Source organism: Haliaeetus leucocephalus, unplaced genomic scaffold (assembly GCF_000737465.1).
Source record: "Haliaeetus leucocephalus isolate CR32 unplaced genomic scaffold, Haliaeetus_leucocephalus-4.0 Scaffold730, whole genome shotgun sequence".
Taxonomy (NCBI): domain Eukaryota; kingdom Metazoa; phylum Chordata; class Aves; order Accipitriformes; family Accipitridae; genus Haliaeetus; species Haliaeetus leucocephalus.
In genome coordinates, this window is record NW_010973166.1 from 3,628 (window position 1) to 31,426 (window position 27,799).

A 27,799-nucleotide genomic window follows, 5' to 3' on the forward strand; every position below is an offset into this window, starting at 1 on the left:
CGGCGGCCTGGGGGAGCGTGCCCGGCTCCTCGGCCCGGCTCCTCGGCCTTCTCCTGCGGGCCGGGGGCCCGCCGGTTGCGGTCGATCGGCGGCGTGCCCTGTGCGCCGTGGGCTTGTGGGCGCGAAGGGGGCGGGAGGGGAGCGGTGCTGGTCCCGGAGGAGCAGCCGCCCGCGGAGAACCTGCTTGTGCCTGCGGGTGCTCGAGAGCCAGGGCCGCGTTTTGCTGGGAAACCCGTCGTTTCACCTGCTTGCTGCCCTGCGGAGAGCCCTGGATCAAGGCCCCCTGACCAAAATGTTTGTTTTTTTTTTTTTTTTTTTTTCCCCACGACTTTTACCATGGGTTTTAAGGGGATTAAATCTGATGCAATCAGGGGTCTAAGAATAGCGTCGTCCACGTTTCCTAGCATGTGCCCAGTGCTCTCGACGGCTTTGGCGTGTGTTCTGCGCACGGGCAGTTGTGGAGATGCTACTTTGCAGTGGGGCACCTGGTGCTCCCTGGGGCTGCATGCCATGAGGCTCGCTTGTCCGGGAAGCCCCTCGATGCTGGTGAGGGGAGCGGTAGCAGCGTCTGATCGGGGAGAGGCTGGGCAGTCATAGTTGGGATTTAAATTGGCATGGAGTGCCCTAACCAGGAGGAATTGGCTTGCTTTATTTGCAGGAAAGTATGAACCTGAGTGATTTGCGACTGTGGAAGACAGCAAGTCAGAGCTTATTCTTCATTAACTGGCAAACTGCTCTGTTTGTGTTTCTGTGCTAATGTACCTAGAGAATGTTGCATGTAAAATACGGTGCTTCTTCACATAGCCGAATAAAGCTATAGCCGTTTTGAAGCTTAATTTAAATTGTGCTGAAAATATTTTATTATTGTTGGACGCAGGGCTCCAATCTGACAATCTGAGTCTTGCAAAAATGATTTTATTCCTCCTAAATTTAAGTTCTTCTATTTTAAATGCTACTTCTGTTTATTTTAAGAGTTATTCAGTCTCGTTCTGTCATTGCTTTTGCTATAGTTTCACTGGTTTCCCATTTCTCACTCTATTTCTGGATGGGAGGAAGTCTGTGACTATCAATATGGAAGCAGAACACCCTTCTGTTCTTTTAATACATGACAAAAAGTTAGGCTTACTGCTTTAAATAATGATTGAATTAAATTTATTCCTGATCAAATAGTCATTAAAAATGAAATCGGCATGAGTGATGCCTTTGTAAAAAGGGTTCATCTATATTAGACTCAGAAGTTAGTGGTTGAATATGGAAGGACTGTGTAGTTTGCAACTGTTATTATTCCTCTCAGAAAATGAGTATTTGGAGTGGAAGCGTAGTGAGCATCAGGCAACATCATTAATCCTTGCAGATGTAGTACCATTATTAGCATCCCTCTTACCTCTGGGGCACATAGTTATCTTCAATTTCCAGGCACAAGTTTTATCTTGTATCATATTCTGGCTCTGCAGTGTAGCTGTTGAGCAGTGCTGTGCTGTTTATTAGGTGCCAGCCTGCCTTAAATCTCTGGTAAATGTATGAGGGTGAGATACCTCCTGCCTCTGAGCAAGGAGTGAGAGTGAGCACCCTGTTACTTGAGGTATTTTTTCCTTTGGTAGAACAATTTTAGGGATTCAGGAAGGCAGACAGTTTACTGACTTTATGATGTGTGTGTTCCATTTTCCTAAAGAACCATTATGCAGCTGTGGTGAAATTACTTTTAAAGATGATTATATTTTCTTCTGCTTTATTCTCTGTAATCCAGACATCGTTAATCTAGGCTGTGAATTTTATAGCTGGATAAGAACTTGAAGGCATATTAGTACATGGATGTGGTCAGTTCTCTTGTCCTAGAGCCGGACTGAAGAGAGGAAAGAAGGCTCTCTTGCTTCAGAATATCACCCTTTTTCTTCTTTTTTTTTTCTTTTGGATCAGGTCTTGAAGCATAGGGTGAAGGTTTCTTTTCACGGTGCATGGACGGAAAGCCAATGCGCAGGTAAGATATGGAAAATAATTGTCCTTCTTTTATCCAAATATGATAAATCACGTGAGTTGGTTTCATAAGTGCCTAGACCATAAAATGTTGTTTGGTTTTGTTTTTTTTTTTTTAAAGGCCTGGCTAGGAGAATTAGAACATAAAGCATTCATCTTTAGTCCTTACTTAAATGTATTTAGTTTTCAATGTTTACAAGACCAGATGTCTTTAAATGAACATGCTATTAGGAAGAGTACAGAAGACAAGTTACTGTAATTCTCCATACCCCCTTCCTACTTCCTTCATTTACTGTCATGTTTAAAATTCAGTATTTAATTACTTAGGTATTCAAATTGTGTTAAATAAACTGTTTGAGAATAAATTGAAACTTGATTTCTAAGGGGCATTATTTTTCCCTTAACTAAAGGAGTTTAGTCCCTTTGATGGGGTGAGGTCTTGGGTGAAAAGGAGATTTCCTTTTTGCATTATGGATGCCAGCTGCCTCAGTTCTAATGAGCTGAAGATGCATCTGAAGTTTAATTCAGGGGAGTTCTTGTTGTGGTTACGTCAGAAACATTATCTGTTATATAGAGAAAAAATTGTCACGTAAATCAGCTTGATGACAGGTTGGCAGACAGGATTGTCTGCTAGTCTAGTTGCTTTTCATTATCCGATGGCAATCCCATGGCAAAACTTAACAGCAGATATGTTTCTGTATGTGATACTGTGTGGAAGCAGTTTCCTGAAGTTCTGCACTTCTAAATGAAGTAAGGAGAACTCATGAAAATTGCTTAGTCTTTCTGCACTCTTTAGGGTGTTGAAAGTAGGGAAACTTTATTACAGATGATTCTGTAAACAGTCACGTAAGAGAAGGCAAGGAATTTTAACCATAGGTGACTATGTACAGCATTTCTAGCTACAGCATTTGCAGAAACCATTAGCCTGGGTTCTGTGTAAGGAGGTAAGAAATAAATAGTCATTTAAACCCTTGAAGAGTGACACTATATTGTTTAATTAAATGAACCTCTCAAGCACAACAAAAAAAGACTGTGCCGCTGCTTCAGTTAAGCTAATGAGTATACCTTGGGACGTGATATGGGCATCACTGGGGCTATGTGTTGTTCAGTATTTTTGCCAAGATAAGAAATGTGGTTTAGACAATGAACAGCTGCATGTGACTTTTACAGTGAGTTCCTTTTTCTCCAAGATGGATTAAATAGCAGATGAGCTCTCTTCCATCTTAGTCTTCTACAACAGAGACTGTTTAAATCTTAACCAATGTAAAACCACAGCCTTTCAGGTTCTAATGTTGTACTCCATTTATAAAAATGTTTTTGCAAAATGACGTAAAATTGGTGATTAGCTTGGCTTGTGTTCTTGTTTTCTCTCTGTTTTTCGTGTTCCTAATGGAAAAATTGAGGTCCTAAATTTATGTCTGCTGTTCTCTGCATGTCGCATTGAGGCGGAGAATTGAAGTGCTGAAGTTCCTATGTCTTTTGTGGGTTTGTGGCCTTGGACTTGCTATCATGGAAGTTCTGTCTGCCACTCAGACTGGATAGTTTTAGTGGTGGGCAACAGAATGGGGCTAAAGTAGAGGTTTTCTGTTGTGGTGATGATCCTGGCATTTCAGACTTTTTCTTTAATTTTATTTGGATAATGGATGCAGACCAGACCTTTCAGTACCTTTTGTTTTCCCTCCCTCTCTGGCAAGCAAGGGTTGAGCATGGATAATGTGTTTGACATATTTACGTGGCTTTACTTTTGAACTAACCTTTCAGCTGATCTCTGTGGCTGGGTGTATTGTATTGCTGCAGTCTAGCCTGACAAGCATGGCTCTGTCGTGAGCTGTGGATTTCAGTTCTTGAATATGCTTGCATGTTTTAAGGGCCTCTGTGTGGATTGTTAAAATTTCTGTTTGTTATTTTACTGCATGTCTTAGCAGAAAATGATAAAAGGTTCCGATTGGATTTCAAGCTCACAGATCTTCCTATGAAGTCCAGCTGAGCAGATGGAGGAGCACTTCCTTTTATCTTTTTACTCAGGGCTCTGCAGCTGTTTAACACCACATGCGAGAGTCCTGTTAAGATATTGCAAGAAGAGGGGAGTGAGACTTGGTCAGTACTATATTAGTAAACATGGTGAGTTGGTATCAAATGTGTACAGCATTCAGAGGATGGGAAGTACAATTTGAAAAGAAAAGGTATTGCAGCTATTCCTGTCCAGATAATAGTAGAGAAAATGCATTGATGTTCAGACAGGATTTATCTTGCGTTAGAAGTGAAGTGATAGCTGGGGCAGGCTATTCTTTTTTTGCTGTCAGGGAGCAGTGAGAGAACATTGTTTTGCTGAAGGTAAAAGCGAGGCAGAGGGGACCTCTCCAGTGGAGGGCATAGTCCCACAGTACCCAAGCAAGGAGGACAGAGCAGATCTGATGACCAGGGTCAGTCAAGAGTCTGGTACTGATCAGGCAAGTCTCTATAGTGATGAGGAAGGGCTGAGGTCAAGCCAGGAAGCCAACTCAGCAGGTCAGTATTGGGGGGTACATGGTCAGGTGCAGATGTGCCTTTAACATAGCAGAGGCCAGGGACGAGGGCTTGAGCAGCTCCCAAGCAAAGTGGGGAGGCCTTCCCAGCTCTTTCTCACCCAGCTTTTTCCTGGCAGCCCGATCCCAGGTTACAGCAGTGCTGTATCTGAGCTGGCTTGAGCACAGGCAGCCAGACCCCGCCAAGGGGGAGAGGCTGCAGATCCCAATAGTGCACTTGGGACCCTCGCGTGCACTAGGGAAGTTAACCAATTGCTTGGACATAGCTCTTGCCCAAGACAAACTGTTAAAGGCTTAGGAAGTTTTTGGAAGGCTCCAGTAATGACCTCATCTTTCAGAGTATGGACATCCTCATTCTTGGTGAAACTGAGTTTTCTGGGTTTGGTCAGTGAAAATGAAACTAAACAATGTAAACAGGGACATATACACCAGATCCTTGCTGTTCTCCTTTTGAGTAATGTAAAATAATACTGCAGTCAGGTTTATCTGCTTGTTTGCATAGCTCAACCTCATTGAGAACGTATACCTAAACCTTGCTGGCTACATAAGAAAAGGAACCAGTGGTATTTTTACTAATAATCACACTTCTAGATAACTAATTCCTAGAGTATAGATTTTCACAATAAAGCATTTCCATTTACTTAATTGGTGGTGTTATGGTGGTCACTTCTGTTGCTGAAGGTATCGCCTTTGGCTGGGCCACATCAAAGATGTTTGCTCTAGCAGTTCTGTAACGAGTATAGGAAGTGTTTTCTTTGTGTATGCATTAGATTAAAAGCAAGGCATTGATGGAAATCATTACTGGTTTGGTTTGTTATTTTCATTTGCTACTAAAATCCATTGCTAAGGAAATCCACTAGAGCAATGTATGATTTTGGATTTCAGTCGATATCTTCAGCCTGAGACTTGTTCTGTTTCATAGGCCTTAGGTCAGCCTGTTGTTTTCTGCTGAACTGTGTTACAGCTTGCTTGTAATCTCATGCTAAAACATATATTATCTTAAAGAAAAAAATGCAGGCTGCTCTGACTTGAAAGTTAAGGAGCTCTATGACAGTATTGGAGAGAATTTTTCTTAGATACGTGTTATTAGACATTTTTTTTTAACTTTGGAAGAAACTTCTATAAGCTCTGAGGATGGATGTCTCGTAGATGCCTGCATTAATGAATAAAGTTTTGGGAACCGGCATAGCTGAATAAAATGGAGGCATAGCAACCTATTTATTTAGCTGACTTAGTGTTGCAGACTGCCAGTGTTCCCATTTGTACTTTTCAGCAGTGTGCTACAAAAACTGATCCTTTGTCAGCCCTTTCTTAATCCCATTGTATTTGCTGATTTCCCCAGCCCTGCATTTTGATGGAAGCTAATCCCAGAATATCTGCATAGCTGAGTGTGAATCTTTTATCCTTGCATACACATTTCCTTCCCGATCCTCAACCCTTCTTAATCACCCCGAGTATTCAGGAACAGCTCTTAGCTTTGCATGTGTGTGTGGGGGGAGGCAGCTAGCCTGCCATGTGAGAATCAAGCGCGGCCTTCTGTCTTTCACACCTCTAAGCTACTGACTCATCATTTCATTCTCTATGCATATATATGCATAATGCACACATAATGCAGTTAAATTATTATCCTCGTGGAGACACATGCCATCAGACGGTGTCCTTCTAATTCACACTTCTGTGCCTGTGTATAGCAGCAACCCACAGTGCTTAACATCAAGCATCTGGTTTGATCCAGTATGGAAATTCCCAAGTCCATTGATCACTAGCTTCTGCCTTACCCAGAGATAAGTTATGGATGAGTCAGGAGTGCTAATTTGATTATTACTCCTTTTTTCCATCCGTTCAATTTTCTTTAACCAGCACTTTCTTTCCTGGAGGAAAGAGGCTGTATACAATGCAGGCACTCAGAGAAATGCTGGTGGGAACAATGCAGGAATGCCTCCAGTTCTTATTAACCAGACTCCTTTTCAGTTAGTTAATTTAAAGACATGTTCAGCAGAGTCTCGTTTGGGCAGAAAAATCCTGTTCTGTCCTGGCTAGGAAGGACTAGGACTACTGCCTAAATCTGGCCAGCTAATCCCATGGCATAAGATGGTTCACCCCATTGCTCTGTGTCAGCAAAGAGTCTTGGGTGGTGGGATTGACAAGGTACACTGTATTCCTTGTGGCAGCATAGCCTTAATCTAATCTTTTTGTACTTAGAATCTGTGCCAGTCTAAAAAGCTCTTTGATATCTGCTTTAGGGCTGTTTTTAGTGGTGTCATCTCTGAGGAAAGCCTACAGGTTTAACAGAGGGGTTCTGCTTTCCAACAGGACGTCCTGTCCTGGACGTAGGCCATCTCTTGTGATCTGTAGTTATGTGAAATGGGTTTTTATTTGAAGAATGCTTGTTCTGTGCTTAGATGCTTTGACTGACAGCCTGGTCAAGACAAAATGTTCAAAATTATTACAGTAGCATGTGTCTTAATAAGGCTCTTATTTTTTCTTTTTTCTCCCGGGGGTTGGTTTGACATAGCTCGAAACCCCTAATGCACAATAAAATCCATTTGGCTTGCTTAGCAAGAGCTAGACTCTACAGGGGGATTTTTGTTACCACCTTTCTCCATCTCTTAGTAGAGGGATTAAATTACTTACCCTCTGGCCTTTACCTGCTAAGGACTGTGAAGGTAAGCCAATTAGGTAAATTAATCTTCAGCCAATGTTTCTTGGGGTTTTTGTAGGGGTACCATTAAACTTAGTTTGTGTATGCTGGTGCAAGGAGAGCTTAGCTGCATTGTTAGTGAGGAACTTCGCAGAGCTTTGAAAATGGTTGTTGAACCCCACAAGGTGAATTTGGGTTGTGAGGGACAAGAGCGGGTGGAGGAGAGTGAGAGGCAGTTTAACAGCAGACGGATTTGTCAGAGGTGTCAGAAAAGGAGAGAACGGTGATGGATATAAAAAAAGACGGAGCAGGGATAAAAACCTAAGGCATTTAAGGTGCAGGGGCTGAACAGGAGCAAGCAGCAAAACCCAGAGGGGAGACCCAGCTGGATCTGTGTAACTAAGATATGAGGAAGAGGTAATGGTCTGAAACATCTGAATATGATGATCAAGAGGAGGGTGTGGGGGGAATGAGAAAACAGGGCAAGATGCAAGTGAATAATTTGAACTGCTGCAAAGAGACTGGTTTCCCTGTGGTTAGAAAGTGCATTTGACATAATAATGAGAGGAAAAGATGTGAGGGTTGGTTTTTTTTTTTTCTTAATTCTTCAAGCATGCTGCAAAATACATTGAGCAATGGCAAAATGAAGTTAGATTTATTTTAACTCTTAGTATGAACAAAGTGAAGTAGTGACAGCCCACAAATGCCAGTGTACCAGAGAAGCTGGCAATGGATAGAATGTATTGGGTCTTCCAGTATATCTGCAACGGCCAGTGCAATCACTGGATAATTCATAACCATCAGTATTCTGATATTTTGCTCAGTGTGCTTTAATTGCTCTAAGTGATGGTTTTCCTTTGAAGTGGGAAGAGTCAATAGTTTCCTCTATTTTCTTTATTTTTCATAGTAATTGGTATGTCACTGGTGCCGGTATATCTTTTTTAATAATTGTGCATATATGTGGCAGAAATTCACATGTGCTTGGAACATGCAAAAAGGCGTCTCAGTTATGTGAGCGCTGATCTGCTTATTTACTCTGAGTTTAATTCTTGTTTAGCACTGATTTCAGTCATAACGTGATAGTGAAGTCTGGGGTGTAGGCAGAAGTCTCTGCAAAGTGAGGTATGAGATGCATCATCTTGGTTCATCCCTGTAGAAGGGCTCGGGGCAATACTGCATTCCTGTTCCCTCAAGTTAGTAGCATACATGGTGCGAAGCATCATCTGTCAGCATTGTCATGCTGCCGTGCAGAAGGGTGTTGCACTTGAGCTGTGGCAGGGTGGACATCTGCTCAGGGATGTGAGGGATAAAGGAAAGGTACCTGAACTTTCGTAAAGAAGGACATTGGATAGCTAGAACATTGCATGTGGAGCTGGGGAGATAGTATGTTTTTCCTACTCTGTGCCAGAAACTTGGTTTATATATTCTCAAGTCGTTCCTCATCTCTAAAGTTACCGTATTGACTTTATTTTCTTCCTTTTTTGGTGGGCCGATAGTCACGGATACTTTGTTTTGACTTTTTCCTCATTGGTCTGATAATCCTGACTGCCTTCTGCAGTTCTTAGTCTGCCATTCTTGGGAAAGATTAACCTTCCTGTGAAATGTGTTGGGGAAGGTGGATTGAGTCAGAAGCCTCCATAATTCAAAAAAATAACTAAAGAGGTGACGATTAAATGGATATTCTGGGGACCTGAAAGATACTCATGGTAGGCTGCAGGCCATTTTAAGTTACTGAAGTCTGTGACAGTTTAGTGTGTTCAGATATCACAGTGATGAGCAACCCTATCAAAAATGTAGGTAGAAGAACAGAGAAGTTTGGTTATGTTGTGCAACTGGAATTCTCTGCAGTGGAAATCCATCTCCAGCTCTGTCAAAGAAAACTAAAGTGAGAATGGGCAAGTCAGCTAATCTTCTCTGCTTTGAGTCACTCTCTGTGAAATGGGGATAATACTTCTTTACCACACAAGGCTGCTATGAGGTTCAGTTAATAAACATGTATGTGTAGTTGGATATTACAGTGGTGTGTCATAGAAAGCATATAAAAATAGGTATAAATATAAGCCTGTTGCAGGTTGGCATTTGTTTACTTCTAGGTAAGCTTTGGTTTGAGACAGGTTCCTCTTTCACGTGATCATGTGCTTGAAACAAGCACATTCCAGCATGGAGCTACAGGCACTGCTGGTTTTGCACTCATAATCGGCACAAGCCGTAGAGCTTTGGCTGGCAGTTGGTGGTAGATTAGTGGATGATGGTCCTGTCTTACAACTTCCTCCACTGCAGGTGTACCAGTACTCGACCAGGAGAGACCGGAATGGATGTGACTAGCCGTTGCACACTCGGAGATCCTAATAAACTGCCAGAAGGGGTGCCGCAGCCTGCTCGCATGCCCTACATCTCTGACAAGCACCCTCGACAAACTTTGGAAGTTATCAACCTTCTCCGGAAGCACCGGGAGTTGTGTGATGTGGTGCTAGTAGTTGGTGCAAAGAAGATCTATGCCCACAGGGTGATTCTGTCAGCCTGCAGCCCTTACTTCCGAGCCATGTTCACTGGGGAGCTGGCAGAGTCTCGGCAGACAGAAGTAGTGATCAGAGACATCGACGAAAGGGCCATGGAACTGCTGATTGACTTTGCATACACCTCTCAGATCACTGTGGAAGAGGGAAATGTCCAGACCTTGTTGCCAGCTGCTTGCCTTCTCCAGCTGGCTGAGATCCAGGAGGCCTGCTGCGAGTTCCTTAAGAGACAGTTGGACCCTTCCAATTGCCTGGGCATCCGAGCTTTTGCTGACACTCACTCCTGCCGTGAACTACTGAGGATTGCTGACAAGTTCACACAGCATAACTTCCAGGAGGTAAGAACCTAGTGTGCTGGAGTCATGGTGTAAAATGCATGGACATGTCCTGTGAGAGCTTTGAGCAGCTCTCGTTTTGTGCTTCTTTCCAAATCCTGCCTTTACAATCTGCTGTGTGCCCTAATAGTGATGTGTGCCAGCCATTAGGTGGGGAAGAAAGAGGGAAGAGGTACTTGTAGGACTGTGTCATACTGGTGGTTTGTATATGATCCATAGCATTCCTTCTCCTAAAGTTGTGTGGCTCGTGCGTCATGGAAGGCAAGGTTGCAGGTGTAGTTGGAGTTTGGCATTGAATCTGATGTGGCTGCACAATGGGGTGACATTTTGCTTCCCTTTCAGACATGTTCTGGATTCTACATGACTGGGGGGAGATAGGTGTTAAAGTAAGGACATTACATTGATAGAACCAAAAAAAAATTGAGTTTAGGGATTGGAAAAGTGGGTGTATGGGGGAGTATACAGTTGCCTCAGTGGAGTCTTCAATGCCCTTGTTGTCACAGAACTAGGGTTTTGCATCTATTATTCAGCAGAAGTTGTTTGAAAGTAATTCAAATGTGTAATTTTGTAGCTGACCTTTATAAACTCAAGTCTCTCTTCCTTTGTTAATTCTGCCTAGATGATTTTTTGGGGAAAAAAAAACCTGCCAGCAACTGGTTCAGGGAAGGGTCAGCATAATAATTAAGGATTCTGTGAGCAATAGTCTGAGAAGAGTGGGTCTTCACTTAACTAACTATTACACCCAGATGCAGAAAGGAGCCCAACACTTCTAAGTGATGTCTTTCCTCAGCCCTGGCTGGAAGGGCAAGAATTTTTGTATGTTTTGGAAGCAGCTGCTCTCTAGGAGTGCACTCAGTGTGAAGGTCTGTACACCTGCTAGAGAGATTTGTCTCTTGCCTTTTCCAGAAACTGCCTCTTCCATCCCTTGGAACAGGTAGTCTGCTGCAGAGAAATCTCCTCTTTCCACCTGCTTCACAGGTAGATCCTTTCCAAAGGGAGTAACTCCAGTATTGACTCCTGATGCTAATTTAGTTTCTCCAGAGAAGCGGCAGTATGTAAGTGCTGTGATTGATTGCAGCTTGCTGACTTTTTTTTCCTCTGCAGGAAATAGATTGGAGTTGTATTAATTTCAGTCAGGTAGTACTTCAGAAAAACGTGAGCAGAAGCAAACACATTTGAACTTGACTGTTGGACATACTGAAGACAACACTTGGTATCTAACTGTAAATATGTGACATCAGTTTATGCGAAAAGTTGCAATTAAATACATTTATCCTAACTGTAAAGACTAGAAAATAGAACTGACTGTTTAAGATGAGAGCTTGTTTTTGGTAGAACCTGGTGATTTCCCAAAAGCCCTACATTTTAGCTGGCCATTTCACATGCTCTGTGCTTGCTCTGCATTTCTTTTCTTCTGCATTTCTTTGGGGGGGAGCAGGATGGTAACCAGGTGGTCGTTTATTTTCAGTGCTTGGTCATTTTAATGGTTAGGTCTGTGCTCTTCTTGTTATTACATGAGTAGGCACACTTAAAAGCCTCTAAATAACTTTTTAAAAGCATAACAATTTTGGTTTAAAATATTTTAGCATTAATACATGCAGCTGGCTGTTAAGAGCTGCTTGCTACGGGGTTCTTTTCTTTTTGCAGTCCCTTGAAGATAGCTTTCTGTCTTCCTTATCCCTGTTCAAGCACACAAAGGCAAAAGTTTGGGGCATGAGAAAACACTCTCCTCCTCAAAGATGATGCAAATGATAATTGACTTAACTGAATCATGGCCTCTGGAAAACAATTGCTTAGATTAAACCACTGTTTCTTTGGCTTGGGCAGGTTTTGGTGTCTCTTTCAGTGCTCCAGGAGTTTTGCAGCTCTTCATCCTTAATGATCACTTCTTTTGCTTCCACTGTTTCTTTGCAGACAATCTTAGTGGTGCTGCTTGTTGGGATTGTATTCCGTTCTGCCATTATTTCCCATCTGGAGAGTGGATTGGTAATCCTTGATGGAAGCCAGTGACTTGGCTACTTAATCATCCTGCGCTATGGCAGTTGAGAACTGATAAAAAATGTGCTCTGCCGAGGCTGTATGGTCATCGTTCCTTCAAGCTGGCAAAAGAAACATGAGATAGGAATTTCGTGAATGGCAATGTAAAATATTAAGCACTAGGCATCAGGCCAACTCATGCAGTTACTCTGAAAGCAGTTTGAATTGCTTCATGTCCTCTGCTGTGCTAACCTCTAGTTCTATTAATTTTTATGTGTATTGCTGCATTACATCATTAACTTGTTGGTAAAATGTTTTTCCAAGTTTTCCATTCCCCTAAATTTAATTTGTTGCCTAAAACCCCTGGTGAATCTTGTGCATGTAATGTGAAATGGTTCTATTAACAGCTCTGCTGTACAAGAACGGCCTTCGTATTTTTTTGTTTGGTCTCTGACATCTGTGTGAAGGGAGAAAATATACTTAAGGATGAACGACTTGTACTTTGTATCAACAGACAAAAATTGCACTCCATATTGTATACTCTGACATTTATTCTATGTGTTTGTAGAAGCAGTAATGCAAATGAAAACTGTAGAGGAAATGAAGCCCATCCAATTTTTGTTTAGTAAGCAAGTCAGTTAAATAGATGATTAATATTAGTCAGGTAATTATTAGTGTCCTGATAATTAAGCCAAAATAAGCCAAAGCATTTTAAGTAATTATTTGTTTTACTATGTAAACTAACAAGTTGCATAGTGGTAATAACTTGGTTTGCAGAAGTGCTTCCAGTACTTTGAGTTTTGTGAGGCCATTGATGTATCTGGGTTTTCTGAGGGTGGAAGGGAGAATCTGGATGACCATCCTTAACTCATAAATTTCCAGAGCCTCTGTTTCCAGAGTCTGAGGCTGCATTTACAAACTGCCAGGGTAAAGTTTAGACATAAGCTAGTCTATGTAGAAGGGAGGGAGACTATGGAAACATGCTGGTAAAGATCTTTAATGACCAACTCTGTTCTTACTCTAAGGCTGAAGAAGTGTATGGGCTAACCTTGTCATGGCTCTTACTGCCCCTAGAAGCCCACGGGATCCAAGAACAAAGTCTGGCAAACGATCTCATTGTCTGTTTTCTTCTTTTTTAACAATACTTTCTGTTGTCACTAACTTGGCAATTTTTGCATATTCGTTCAGTAATCTTAAGTAATTTCTTTAGGTAATTAAAAGGACTGCACAGCTGACTGACATTGAGATGATCATGTCAATGTATTTTTCTTTAATTTATGCTGCACATCACAAAAGTCATGGAATTCTACTGTGAAGGACAAGCCAATATTCAGTTGTTTGCTGTCACTGAACCTCTCGGAGATTACAGGCTACAGACTGGGAATGCTTGTAGGGAAGCCAAGCTGGCAGTTATCAACAAACGATTTCTGCAGTTCTCTTTATTTTGATTCTTGCATCTTCCCCATCTACCTGGTGTCTGTGCAGAAGACAGGGTTGTGCATGAGCTCGGCAACCTCCCAAGGCAGTCGCAGACTGACTGTCGTGTGCTCAGTGGTGTGTTGTGTGAGCAGTCCTCCAGTGGCAGCTAAAGCCTCCTGAGAAACTCAGTCGCTATCTCGGGTACTGAAGGAATTAATGTGTTTGCAGATTGTCAGTGACTGGAATTTCACAAGAGATCAGTCCTTAGGGCCTTCTGATTCCCTCTTAAGTGCATCTGGACTTGTGCATACTCTTTGTATATATTTAAAGCAAATGAAAGAGGCAGGACCAGATGAGTCTATCTCCCTCTCCTGAAATATTTTCCGTTCTGCCCCAAACTGGCATTCAGGAAGGCTTTCCGTGTTCTCTACAATGCCTCTGGTAACTTGTTTCTGAGACTCTTATTTTTGTGCTCTGTTTTGGATTTCTTGTGAATAGAGCGTCTCTATTCCGATACTGCTTTTCAGTCACATATCACCTGTGCAACATTTTTATTTCTGCTTTATATATTAGACAGGGCAAACAAGGCGATGTGATTTTAAAGAAGGGCTTTTTTTTTTCCTAAGTTTTGAAACCTGATCAGTGTGTTCTGTGTGGTTTAACCCTTTAGAAGTGTCCTACAAAAAAGTTTGTGTAAAATTCCCTTTCACTTGCATCCCCATCTGAGAGTGTCTTTGTTGTGTTGCTAGGGCCTGCATTCTGCTCTGTGCAGCAAACCCTTCACATGTGTTGATGGAGAAACTGATGGGTATTTGGCACTTTACTGGATCAGTCCATTAGACTCTAATTCAAGTGGACTGTATCCCCTTTAGAGTTGCACTGAAGGGCTGGAGTGGTGAATGGCTCTGATGCTTTGGCCACTGTCCTTACTTTCTTTTTTTTTTTTTTTTTTCCCCTTTCCATTTAACCAGGTAATGGAGAGTGAGGAGTTCATGCTGCTTCCTGCCAATCAGCTCATAGACATCATATCCAGTGATGAGTTAAATGTTCGCAGTGAAGAGCAGGTGTTCAATGCAGTGATGGCCTGGGTGAAATATAGCATTCAGGAAAGAAGACCCCAGCTGCCACAGGTAATGTTGAGCGCAGTAACATTCAAGACCACTTTGTCCAGGAGAAGAGTAATGAGGCCTGATATGGTGGTGCCACAGCAGTGTCACAGTTCTGAATGTGTGCAAAGCCACAGTAATTCTCTCTGACTTCCACCTGTGTTAGGTGGCTTGCACTTTTCCTTCTAGGCTGGAAGGTGTTGCACTGTCTAGAGCCTTCAGCAGGGGCTTTGTTGAATTGTTTCCAGGTAGGGCTTGCCAAACTAGATCACTCTAGTAGTCTGTCCAGACAAACCTGCCTGCATTGCTTTGAGTGTTGTATAAAAAACATAGTGGATAAGAAGAAGCTTGTCTTCATTTGTCACATATCTTTAAGTTCTGCTGTTTGATTATGCCTCAGCCCTCATGATCTTATACTGGAGCTTGTCAGAATGGTTTTGTTGAAATATGATGTTTCATCTAAGCCAAGCCATTTCACAGAGAAGTACCCATTCTGACAAAGCTGTCAGCCAGAAAGCCTCTGAAGTCTCAGGCTTTCTGATCAAAAGAGGTGAGAGTCTGCCTGCCTCAGTGTTTCTGCTTTGGAAATAGACATTAAATGCAACTTTATTTAGTGGAAAGCTTTTGAAAGTTGGTTTAAATAAACAAGCCAAACCAGAAAAACCTGCTGTTCTCAAGGTAGCTCTTAATGCTCTTGTAACTGCCTTTTTAGGCCCCCCCGTCTATACCTGCTTGCGCCTCTAAATTCTAAACTGTTGTGAAAGGCATGTTATTTGTTATTGTTCATTTACTGCACAATACTACTGACATTTAAGAGAGCTAAATGGTTGATAAAACTTCTAACTAAACTAGTGGTTCAGGCAGATGTATTGACATCTGTAACTTTGTAAAGGTTTTCAGCTGTAATCTTGTTTTCAGCTGTTAATAGATCCAGTGGACTGTTCCCTTTCAAAGACTGATTTTCTGCTGGGTATCTAAATTAGTATATTGAAAAGGCAAAGATGCTGTAAGATGAGCTGCATTTAACTCAAATGCCAAAAAGGGTTTGGATATGTAAATGTCTGTGCATGTTTGCCAGAGGAATTATTAACTCTTTATCAAAATTTGTTAGCCATTATTGTTTTCCATGTGGCTTCTTTCATCTCTGTGGGTATATTTGGTTTACCATGTATGTTCTGGTTTGTGTTTTAGGTCCTGCAGCATGTCCGTCTGCCGCTGCTGAGTCCCAAGTTTCTTGTGGGTACAGTGGGTTCTGATCCGCTTATTAAGAGCGATGAGGAATGCCGGTAAATCTCCTCACTGATTACTGAATTGGATTTTGTTGTATTTGCATCTGTTCTCTCAAACTGTGCTGATTTGTCAGTGGTAAATGGGTGATACCTCACAATTTCCTCTTTTGCAACTGGGATAAGAGATGCAAGAAAAAGTGTTTTCTATTTGCGTCTCAGTTATTAGCGTGCCCTAGAAGTGTGTTTGTTCTTTCAAGTTTTCAGTGAAATAGCAAACTTTGAGTGTGCAGTTTGACTGTTGGTAAAATACCCTTCAGTGTATTGTTTTCCATTTCACCTTTTTTCTTTGTCTAGTCGTGGCCTTTCATTAAAGCTTACCACTTGCATGGCATTCATGATCTCATTAGGACTTAAAGTAGTTTTTCTGTGTAAAAAGTCTGCACTTTGCTAACTGCACTGGACTCTGGGATTAGAGTCTGCTATTTCCCACAATACTAGTGCAGGGAAACTGTCATTTCTTCCTCTTACAGTATGAGTCTCACCTTTCTGGTTCTATGGAGTTCTGTATCATCTATAAAGCACGCAATTTTTCTTGTTGTGCTTAATGTAAAAAAGTTCAGGGGATCAGCTAAACTGTACTCTTCCTGAATAAGCATTCATACTGGGGGAATTCCATGTTTGTAGAGGGAAGGAGGACTTTTTTTCTTTTTTGTTTTGTTCAAGGGTTTGGAATATTAGAATTAGTCCAGGTGGCAAGTCATGAATGGATGGACAGTGTGAGCTGGCCAGAGCTGATGGAGAAAATATTCATCAGAAGGGTACTATCTCCATCTATTGGTCATGTGTGTGTATTATGTATTTGTGTGCTTTTCAACTCCTGCTTTGTTCCTAGACAAAACAACTGATTGTTAAGTTTTAGCTTGAGGCAGACTGGGTTTTTCTTTTCTGCACACTAAGCCTGACAAATCTCTTGTCATAGTTTTTTATCAGTCTTTATAGCAAGCAATATCTATTATTAACTCTGGCCAAATATTGATACTGGTCTACTGCTGTCACTGTGTAAATGACTTGTAAACAGCTGATGAGTGTTTAGGTGACAGTGTACGTTTTAACTAGAGCTATTCATGCACTTACGTGATTTGTGAATACCTGAAGTGCATGACTAGTGCTGGCTGCTTTTGCCATCATTTTTGATTCATACCTTCTCCTGAGACTGGCATCAGGTGAACTTTGGGATTAATATTTTCCTGTCTTGCATAGGGATCTAGTGGATGAAGCTAAAAACTATCTGCTGTTGCCCCAAGAGCGGCCGCTGATGCAAGGACCAAGAACTAGACCGCGCAAACCCATCCGCTGTGGAGAAGTGCTCTTTGCAGGTATGTATAGCTCCTTCTGGCTTAGGTCAGGAGATTCAAGTCTGCGTTTTCTGGTGGTAGTGTTCCTGTAAGGCCAATTTTCACAACCTATTTTTGAAGTCACCTGTGCATTAGTATTTGGAGGTTTGAGTTAACTTGCATTTTCTTACTTGTTTGATTTCTTTGGTGCTATGAATGCCACATTACTTCCAAATTTACATTAATCCTCTTGAAAATCACATCCTGTCTTCTAATTATAATCCTCAGAATGAGTAACTCAGAGATGGGGCTACTGGGTTAAGGCTGACAAAGTCTAGAGGGATTATTTGTACCAGGCACACATACAGTATGTCAGCTCAGTGCGTTGTTATGACGCTATTTCTTGTGTTTGGTTTCTACAGTGGGGGGCTGGTGTAGCGGGGACGCAATTTCCAGTGTCGAGCGCTATGACCCTCAAACCAATGAGTGGCGAATGGTGGCTTCCATGAGCAAAAGACGCTGTGGCGTTGGAGTCAGTGTTCTGGATGATCTCCTCTATGCTGTGGGAGGCCATGATGGTTCCTCTTATCTTAACAGTGTAGAAAGGTAGGTCTCCATACGGCCAGTGTGCAAAATGTTAACTCTGAATGTTTAAACCTGGGTGCAGCCTTTTAAAAATGAGTTCATTTTGCCAGCTGTGTTCTTGTTCTGCTGAAAACCTGAAATTTATATTACACGTTATCTACGTTTCCTCCTCCCTTGCATACCCCTTCAGTATTGTGTTGGTTTACTGCTGAACTAGGACTTCATGCATAACAGCTTGTGTCATGTTATCCCCAGCTTAATGAGAGAAGACATAGCCTTTGGTATAAGGAAGGCATATGTAAGAGATGGGTCTGGGTATAATTGATGGGAGGAGTGATGATCCTGGTTAACCTTCTTTGCAATTGCTGGTTTGGTTTTAGCATTGTTGAGGAAGGTGAGGTTACAGTAAGCATTTCTTAGCTGTTGAGGGAAAGATCCTGGAATTTTATTGTGGAGTGGTAACTAGAGAATTAAGGAACCTTGGCACTTACACAGAAGAAGGAAAATAGGTCAGGTTTAGACCTGTGAAAGACTTAAGTCAAACAAGCTTTACCAAGCTTCCTGTTTCTGGGAGCTGCATATGGCAATCCCCATGCCTAAAAGCCACATGACTCAAGCACTCGTAGTACTCTGAATCTTGGCCCTGTAACAAATCCATTGAGCTACACAAATATCTCCTTCTTTCTTGAGCTTGCCCTTCTTCCTGCATATCTCCTTCCATACTCTCAGCTTCCCAGATCATGATCCTAGCCTTACATCTCCCATGTCCTGCACTTTTCTGCTATGCACCATATTCCCTTGTCTCTGGATTCCCAAGTCCATCTGGTTCCTTCGTCTTTTATTTCAAAGTGCAGGTGCCAGTGCTGGCTGAGTTCTCGTGTGAACTGCAGAGAACATACAGCAGAGTAACTTTGCTGCTGCTCTTTGCATAGATGCAAGTTACCACATGCCAGCCAGTCCCTGGTAACCTGCTGTCTTATGAACCTGAACCTTTGATCTTCAGTTTGAATCATCTCCAGGTGCAGTTTGAACATCCCTGGAATAACATGCATTGGATGCATTATATCACTTCAGGGGTTTTATCCAACTTACAAATAGCTGTGTTGCAGTTTAAGCTCAGGATAGGCAACATGGGAGAATCTGAAGTATACCTAGACAAGCAATTTGTGCTGTTTGGTGTATTTTTCTAGGTATGATCCGAAGACCAATCAGTGGAGCAGTGATGTGGCCCCCACCAGCACCTGCAGGACCAGTGTTGGAGTAGCAGTTCTTGGAGGCTACCTCTATGCTGTGGGTGGCCAGGATGGTGTCTCTTGTCTCAACATTGTGGAAAGGTACTTTTTAATTAAATAAAAAAAAAAAAAAAAGCAGGGCACAGGGAGAAGAGGGTCTCTTAGAAGGTGCAGTTGATGCAGATGAGCTGGAGAGTAGGCAAGTACTGTACAAATCTTATGGGGATTTTTCTTTGGAGAGAATAAGGTCAGTCTTCCTGCTGCTTTGTGAAGATGCTGACACTTCACTAAGCTTCGGTGTTTATTCTTTTGCCAGGTATGATCCCAAAGAAAACAAATGGACTCGAGTGGCTTCCATGAGCACCAGGCGCTTGGGAGTTGCAGTGGCTGTGCTAGGGGGCTTCCTTTATGCTGTGGGAGGCTCTGATGGAACTTCTCCTCTCAATACTGGTATGCCTTTTGCTGTCCCATAATTGCAGTCAGCACTTGTCATGGTCCTGTTTGTCCTTAGTGTCCCCAGATGGCTGCTGAATATCTTAGTGATCAGTTTGCAGTGTTTTTTCTTCTTTAAGATTTTTGCCATACAGTAATTAACTCTCCAGGCTTGTGAGCCCCTATTACCTGGTTGTGCGTCTTTTTTTGTTTTTTGTTTTTTCTTCTTTCTCAATGCTGCATTTGGCAGTGTGTCCTGAATACAATACTTTGATCATTTGCACAACAGTTGCAAGCACCTCTTTCTTCCTGCAGTAGCCCTTTTCTGCTGTAGGAAGGAAGGTGCCAAAAGTAAAACTACTGCAAGATGGTAATGCAGGTCAGTTTGTAGCATTGCCAGCTCCCTCTTGAGTGAAGATGCTGAATGTGATTGATTGTGTAGGGCTGGAGACAGAAGAGATAATAGCAAGCGTTCTATAGGAGAAAAGCATTAGAGTGAGAGGTAACAAACTGGTTCATCATATTTTTGGTGTGTGGAAATTGTAGTGTCTTTACAGATTGAGCAATACTTTGGATGCATGTTCAAAAGTGCTAACTCCCACTGCCTGCCAACCTTGTTGTCCAAAGATGTGTCATTTCCTCTGCAGTGGAACGCTACAATCCCCAGGAGAACCGCTGGCACACAATTGCACCTATGGGGACGAGGAGGAAGCACCTGGGCTGTGCAGTATACCAAGACATGATATATGCTGTGGGAGGCAGAGATGATACAACAGAGCTCAGTAGTGCTGAGAGATACAATCCCCGAACCAACCAGTGGTCTCCTGTTGTGGCCATGACATCCCGCCGGAGTGGAGTGAGTTTGGCTTGGTTTGCTTGTCTATGCTATACATAATCACGTGGTGAGAGCACAGGGTAGAGTGTCATCTTGTGAGGTTTTTCTCTTGCTTCCTCTGTACCTTCACCTCTCCTTCTGTGAGGGGAAAGATTTGCAAAAAGTCAAAGCTCTTAAGCAAGACTAGGGAATGAAGTGGTAGTCATGTCATGCCATAGACAGCTGTTTAACATGGCTGAGGATGAGGAAATGGAGTCATTTGAGGGTCTTTTTTAATAGTTTTGGTCCCTTATATGGAGTCAGCTGCTTAGGTCTGAAACAGGTGAGTTCTTTAGGTTTTCACTTGGTGATGTAGCCATGCTTGGTATGAGATACTGTTAGAGAACACTGTCAAAATTAGTACCTGAGTCTCTTTGGATGATTTAGGAGGTGAACATACCTACTTGCCCAGAAGAAAGAGCAGGGAAACTGGGCAAGCATTAGTGTTTAGATATGAACTTCCAGCAAAGTCTTTTCATTGCTTTGAGATGTGTGTGGGAACAGGGTTTCTGGGCTTTCACTTAGTGTGTTGCCTCTCTTCACTGAATGCTCTGAGTATGGGGAATGACATCACGTTCTCATCAACTGCTAATCTTCGTGCTTTCTGTAGACATGTGAACAAAAGATTAACATAGTGTTTTAAGTAGTCATCGTGTTTGGGCAGATGCAAATGTTACGAATATTTATCATTGGCTACTGGATTATATAGTAAAGAGTGGATTAATTCTGTCTGCATGTTAGTATTTCAGTGTCTGGTGAGGCAAGTATGAATCATAATTTGAGCAACTACTGGTTTTGGAGGCAGAGGATACATAGTTATTTCTGTCCTCAAAGCACATAGTACGCTGTCCGACGCTGTCCTTTTTAGTTACCGATTAGGCATTGACTTTTCATGAGCTGCTTCTATATTTGCTTTTTGCAGAAATTCCTGAACAGATGCATCTGTATCTGCAGCCCTCCTGAGTTTTCTAACATCCTCAAAGCCAAAGCAAGAACCATTTTACATTGTGTTCTTACTGTCTTTTTTTCTGTTATGCCATGAGATGTTTTCACTGGAAGTGATCTTCCTAAATGACAGAACTGTTTGAGATTTCAGTGATTTTGTGCTTTGGCAGAAAGGCAAAATAGAAAGGCTGGAGGCAGGGTGCTTACAGATGGTCCAAGCCCCAGCCTGAGAGGAGCAGCCCAGGGACTTACATATGGTTCTCCTAGTTTAAGCACGTGTTACAGGGTGTAGGCGGGTAGATATTCTGGTGCATGCGTACCACACTTGGTGAAGAATTTCAGTCCAGGACACAATAAGTTTTGGCTGATAAAGCTTAGGTTCTTGCATATCTATTATTGTTAAAGCAGTTCTAGTTCTTGTAGCTGGTAATAAGGGGAACCTACTGCTTTTCTTTTAGGAGATTCTGTATTTTGAGATAAATATTTAACTTCTCATGTTTCATTATTTTTTAGGCTATTTTATTTGTCCTTTTCCCCTTGGCCAGAAAACCTTTTCTGCAGACTGCCTTTCACCAAACATGGTTATTAAATCCTTTTATTAATATTTTCATTTTAACCCTTCTTTTCAGGACCTGTATTTTCAGGATATCCCAGCTAACTAGCTACTGTCTGTGATGGTTGTTTTGCAGGTTGGCCTTGCTGTGGTGAATGGACAGCTGATGGCAGTGGGGGGTTTTGATGGCACAACGTACTTGAAGACCATTGAGGTGTTTGATCCAGATGCTAACACATGGAGGTAACTGTTAAGTTTGTGGAACAATCAAATAGTGATCTCCAGCTGTAGCTGCTGCCACCCAGCTGGAGCTGCTGCAGCCAAATTAGAAATGTGACATACACCGTAGCAAAGAACTTGGGTGTGGTAGCTAGCGTAGTGTTCACATTGTGGCTTGTTGGATTGCATGAAAGTGTAAGAATGAGAATCACATTTTGAAAAATATCCCCATACGCCATTTACTTACAGCATCCCCATGTCTATGACTATGGGAGTAGTAAGCAGTTGAGAAACATTTTCTTGCACGTTTCTGCTTGAATTCAGCCATTGGCTCCATTTTAAGAAAAATGGGAGTGAGTTTTCCGCAGTTTTTCCCATCCTGAGTATCCCAACAGATTTAACCAATGCTTAATGAATAAATTTCATTGCATCTTTTGCAGGTAGGAAAATTATGTATAGGTAGGTTATTGAGACCCAGAGAAAATAAATGATTTGGCAGGCTTCTTGAGTAGCAAGCAAAAGGTCATACCAAAACCTGGTTTGGTTTTTAAGTGCTGCTTTTGAACATAATGAAAATGGACCACATTGAGAGATATACCCCTTCTGGTTTTTTTGGGCTGAGTCTCTTCTGCTTCCCAATAAAACTAAGCTTGCCCTTAGCAGAAGGAGCTCACAGTCATGATGTAGAATTCAGCCTACTCGTTTTTTGCTTTCAAACTGAGGTTCTGATTTCCAGATCCTTATGGAGGAGCTGAAACAGAACACTTTGAGCATATGATGTTCTTCCCCTTTAAATCCGCAAGACAGCAATTAGAAGAATTTAATCTGATTTTACAAGCTGAGAGAAATAATACAAAATCACTGATCAAAACCATGTACTGAGCAGAAAGGCTATTTTTCCTATTTCTTTTCTAGTCATAGCTACACTTGAAAGCAATTGCCTGTGTATTTATTCCCAAATCTAATTAGTATTAAATTTCAAGCTTCTATCTGTATTCTTTCTGCTTTAGTAATCTGGCGGGGGTGGGGAATAGAAAGAACTTAATGTCCTTATTCCTTCCAGCTTAGTAATACTAGTAGATTTAACTCTTTCCCTATGAGATAAACTGTCATAAGAGGCAGTGGAGGAACTTCCCCTTGTTGAGTTATGGACAATGCCTTTTGGACTGCTGAGAAAACCAGTCGAGTAGAGAGTAGTACCTACTTCATATTCCTTAGCTGAATGGTTTCAGCTACTCCCGGTGACAGTACCAGTAATAAAATATCTAGAGTTAGGAGTTACTGCCAGGGCTAGTATTCACAGAAGTTTAGGAGATTGCTTAAGGTATTAGCTTGTGGGTCTTTTTGTCCCACCGAATTCAGTATAGCTGATCAACATCTGTGGTCTTCTCTTTCTTTTGTTTGCTGAACTTCTTGCTCTATGAAGGATATTTTTTATTTGTGTAGCCTGACCGAGAAATGCTTCTGACGCAATTTTGGTTCAAACAACTCCTACCAATGCAATTTGTTAAAGTACTTGCTTCTCCTGTTTCTGCCAGCAGACTTCAGTGGCGCAGAGGGGAATATGCAGCTGAAATGAGTAGGTTGCTGGAGTCTATAGGGATCAGATTTCCATATGAAATGCAGGCACCATTTCAGTAACATTTTCGAGAAACAGATGGTGCTTGGGTTGCGTTATATCTTGGTTGGATCAGCTGAATTTAGGGTATTAGAAATATAAAATAATTAGTTGAATTGTGAGTAGCAAACCTATTCTTGCTCCTGTGTTACCCAAAATGTAGCCCAAGGTCAGCTACAGCCTGCAAAGTTCTTTTCTATCTTGCACATTACCAGACAGGGCAAAAGCAAGTGATTACTCAAGTAACAGAAAACTGTGGTGTCAAAATGGGAAGCAGTTTCTGTTTTGAGAGAGAAAGGCATGAGCAAATACAGCTGTTTACCTTGGAAGTATGCAAGATGACTGCTACTTAACTTCTTACTTGTCATGGTCTGCTTTAATCAGAGGTTAACAATGGTGTAATTGTGCTCCCAAGAGCCGGTTCAGTCTTTCCTGTGGTAGCTCCCTGAAGGAGCTGAACCAGTGTGACCACTGAAACCTTGTCTTTACAGGTTGTATGGTGGGATGAACTATCGGCGGCTGGGAGGAGGAGTAGGTGTTATCAAAATGACACACTGTGAATCCCATATATGGTAAGCATCAAGAGGGAGGGAGACCCCTTGGTTCTCATTCCTAGAAAAACTGAAGAGACTTGTTGACACTGGACCTCTTTGCAGCTCTAGTATGCACGGTCTAGATCTAATGTTACTCTTTGCCGGTGACTCTTTCTATGGAATTAAAAAATGACTTCTGTGAGAGTATGCCCAATGGGAGACCACGTTGTCAGACTCCAGGGAACCACTGGACAAAAGTAAAAGTGTTGCTTATGTCCATATTTTTTCTAAATAGTCTACATTTTTGAATAAACCAAACTGTAAAAGTTACTGTAGCGTAAACAATGCTGATGTAGAGACTACATGCTATACTGGGAGTCTGGCAAGGAGGAGGGTTTCCGTCTTTCCCTCCTGCTGTGTGAGCAGTGGATGTGGCAGCTGTGTGGTGGGTGAAAGAGGAAAGTGATACAGAAAACATTGCTTTTGCCTTATTTACAGAGAGCTTCAAAAAAGTACTTGACCTGCAAGGTGCCACCTTTGCACAGAAGCTTTTCTGTGCACAGAGTATATTTATTTTTTCATTTAATTTGTATCATGTATTTTCTTTGATCGCTCACAGCGATAATTCCAGCTTTTTATATACATATATATGTGTGCATATATATATGTATTTTATATATGTATATGTGCGTGTGCGATTTGAGTTTTGACAAGCTGGTGGTTAGGGCAGGGCTATGTCCTGCCAGCTATTGTGGTTCCAACCCTTGTGGTATGTTTTAGGGTCTCTTAGAGTGCAGGAGAGCTATGAGATTGGGTGCCCTGAGTATCTTTTCAGTCTTGCTGGAGGCAAGAAGTAGAACTGGAACTCTCATCTATCGACTGAATCAGTGAAGTGCCCAAAAAGGGTGAGAGTGAAAAGGATTTCAGATGATGCCTTTTTACTGTACAGTGTATGGTACAAAAGTTCAGCTTTTGTCTCTCCCCTCCCCTGTATATGAACCTAGAACCAACTAGTTGTTGCTTACTTAAAAAACCCTTTTCCTCATGTTGCCTGATAGATATCAGTTCTTGTCTGAAGCTGGGATGCAGGTATCATCTGTTAATTCTGACTAGCCTAGATCAACACTCACTTCTCAGGTTCTTGCTAGCATGGCAGACCTGCAGTCAGTTCCTGCTGAAAAAAATTTAGACCAGCATCATCGTAGCTGCCCTCCTGCCTCTTGTCTGTGTCTTTAGAATTCCTGTTGTAGAACACTGACCATGATGAGATGGTGCCCTCCCTTTTAGTGATTTCTATGCACTTTGCCTGTGTTTAGAGCAGGGAAAGGTATGAGGCTCATTAAAGAGTTTGGAGGGGAGGGACTGCATGCTGGCACTGTGAGTAACTGTCATGTTTCAGGGGCTGCAGAGGCACCTAGGGGTGGGGGGAGAGGAAGGAGGAACTCTAGACTCAAAGGTTCCGATATGTTTGTACTGTAATTTCTATCTAGTATGAAAGAATGACCTTTTGCACCTGGTGCAACTTTGGACCTTACTAAATCTGATTTTAAAAGAGTAAGAGGACTGTAAATTCTTGAGATGAAGAAGGCAGTGCTGACACCTTAAGTTCTTTAACTTCATAGTTTGATTCATGTAACTCAGATTTTAATGTGCTTGAATATAGTAAAAATTACAATACAGTAATAAATGGGTCATTAAAACTTTTTTAAAAACCCCTTTTCCCCTAAAGGTTGGTATTCTTGTGTTTACATATGAAGATCATTTGCACCTTTACAAGGAAAACAAGTATTCTGTAAACAAATGTTTACATGTATCATTTATGCTTTTTTCTAGCATGAGTAACTTGTATAAATAGTGCTATCTTAATAAATTTCTTCTATGCTGTTCTTTGTTTGTTCCTTTGGGTGAAAGCAGTGGACTAAGCTTTTGTATAGTTTATGTGGACACAGATGCTCTGTTGGTTGTTTGGGGTTTTTTTGTTTTGTTTTTGTTTTTTCAGATACCAGTCCAAGTAAAACTGGCTTAAAACTCTGCTGTTTAGTGTCACCCTCAATTGCTTAGAAGTACATCATTCAGAACTAGCTTTTTCTGGAAGAAAGCATCTGTACTATCTGGCTAAATCTAGCTCTGTTCCCTTAACTGCATTTACCAATGAGGGCTATACCCCAATTTGCAGATAAGTGTGTAAAAAAGAGAACGTAGCCTTTTATTCCAGCAATACCTTACAGCTAGGCTGTAGTAGATACCACACATACCTAGCAAAGCATCACTCTTGAAAGCTGAGTAAGGCTGTAGTTGCTTTTAGTCTGTGTTCTTAAGGCAAGGAAGAGGTTAAAAGAGGGTATATGGAATTTATTTTTTTTTAGAGATTATTTATGCAAATTTGTTGGAAAGAGCTGAGCATAGATTTAAAACTAAGCCAGGGGTGTAACAGTCCTGTTTTCAAATCAAATACAGGTGCCACTTATGTCAGACCTCCTGCTTTACCCAGTGTTCCTCTGAACTGAGAAAGCAAACTTTGTCTAAGATGTTTCATAAAAGAAAACTAAAGCACCAGAAGTGATAGTTTAAATAGCTGCTTAGCTGTCATGACCTTCAGAAGATTGCTTAGCTGCTTCTACCAGGGTAAGAGTTACCACTTTACAGACTGCAACATTTACATGCAAAAATAATCAGTCTTCAACTAGTAAACAAAAACTAAAAACAAGTACATGTTTCTTTAATCCTGGAAATAGATTATTAAAAGTATATTAGGAACTCAATATGCAATTATATCATGTTAGGCAGTTACATGTTTGCATGGCTGGTTCATCTCAATGTTGCTGGGGAGAAGAATGAAGAATGTTTTTAGTGACAGCTGACAAATCCTGAAATTAGGTGGTTGGGCAAAGAAGGGAAAACTTGCATCCCTGCTTCGGGGGAAGGTCACAGCACAAACTCAGACTTTAGAGATGCTACACATGTGTGAAGCCATTACAAGAAAATTGTATAAAAACCCTAGACTTTAAATTTTGCTGTTCACAGAATTATTTAATAGGTAACAATTTGTAGTTTAGTCAGGTAAGTTATAGTTGGAAAGAAGTACCATACAAGTATATATTTAATCAGGCATAGGTGGTCTTTACTTTGCTCAAGACCAATCTATTGGCAAAAGATGGCAAATACTTATTTAGTACTGTAATACCAAAATCATAATACTTAGCATGCACTTATTCTACTTCCTTTCTGCTCCTTTAAGCTATAGCCAGGCATGGTGCACTAGCTCTCTGAAATCCTACCTGCTGTAGAAGGGAGAGATCTAGCATACAACTTCAGCACCCATAGCTCCAACCCCAAGAGCTCTCTAGCCTAACAAGATTACATCCAAGATGACAAACATCAGCCAAAGCATAGTAAATATCTAGCTTACACACAGACCTCAATTTCCTATATATTAACTTGTCTGAGAGGACCAACAGGCTGGACACCGAAGGCAGTTGTCACTCTCATGCAGTTCACCTTAGCCCAACTGGGACATAGATGAACACTTTAGGACCATTACCAACTAGCCTAACTTCCTTTCTAGCTTGCTAAGAAACCTGGATTTTTCTGCCCTGGATTGTAGAGCATGCACCCTTTCTCAGGTGTGCTTGACTTTGCATTTAGATCAGCCCAGAAGTAGTCACAGTTTAGGTAAGGCTAAGGTCTGTAGAGCTTAGGCTATCTAGTTAAATGAAAACCAACTTGCTTATTTGAAACAACTGAAATACCTG

General features: G+C 41.6%; 1 protein-coding gene across 3 annotated transcripts; it reads left to right on the top strand.

The window, feature by feature from the left end:
* The first annotated feature begins 1,913 nt into the window (after positions 1-1,913).
* Positions 1,914-25,929, top strand: KLHL20 (kelch-like family member 20). Of its 3 annotated transcripts, XM_010580602.1 has the most exons (12): positions 1,914-1,978; positions 9,421-9,994; positions 14,359-14,517; positions 15,685-15,779; positions 16,983-17,098; positions 17,479-17,662; positions 18,832-18,975; positions 19,190-19,323; positions 19,953-20,161; positions 21,814-21,920; positions 24,006-24,086; positions 24,828-25,621. In XM_010580602.1, the coding sequence occupies exons 1-12, from the start codon at positions 1,956-1,958 to the stop codon at positions 24,835-24,837; spliced, it is 1,836 nt and encodes a 611-aa protein (XP_010578904.1). In that variant the 5' UTR covers positions 1,914-1,955; the 3' UTR covers positions 24,838-25,621. The 3 variants fall into 3 exon arrangements, with proteins under 3 accessions (XP_010578904.1, XP_010578905.1, XP_010578906.1); XM_010580603.1 differs by having other exon boundaries at positions 24,006-25,929; XM_010580604.1 differs by lacking the exons at positions 21,814-21,920; positions 24,006-24,086; positions 24,828-25,621 and having other exon boundaries at positions 19,933-20,143.
* Positions 25,930-27,799: the final 1,870 nt, after the last annotated feature.

Bases quoted from the DNA above. Each gene is read 5' to 3' on its own strand.
- KLHL20 (XM_010580602.1), top strand. From the start codon at position 1,956: ATGGACGGAAAGCCAATGCGCAG. The intron at 1,979-9,420 runs GTAAGATATGGA...CCTCCACTGCAG, and splicing joins GACGGAAAGCCAATGCGCAG to GTGTACCAGTACTCGACCAG. The intron at 14,518-15,684 runs GTAATGTTGAGC...TTTGTGTTTTAG, and splicing joins GAAGACCCCAGCTGCCACAG to GTCCTGCAGCATGTCCGTCT.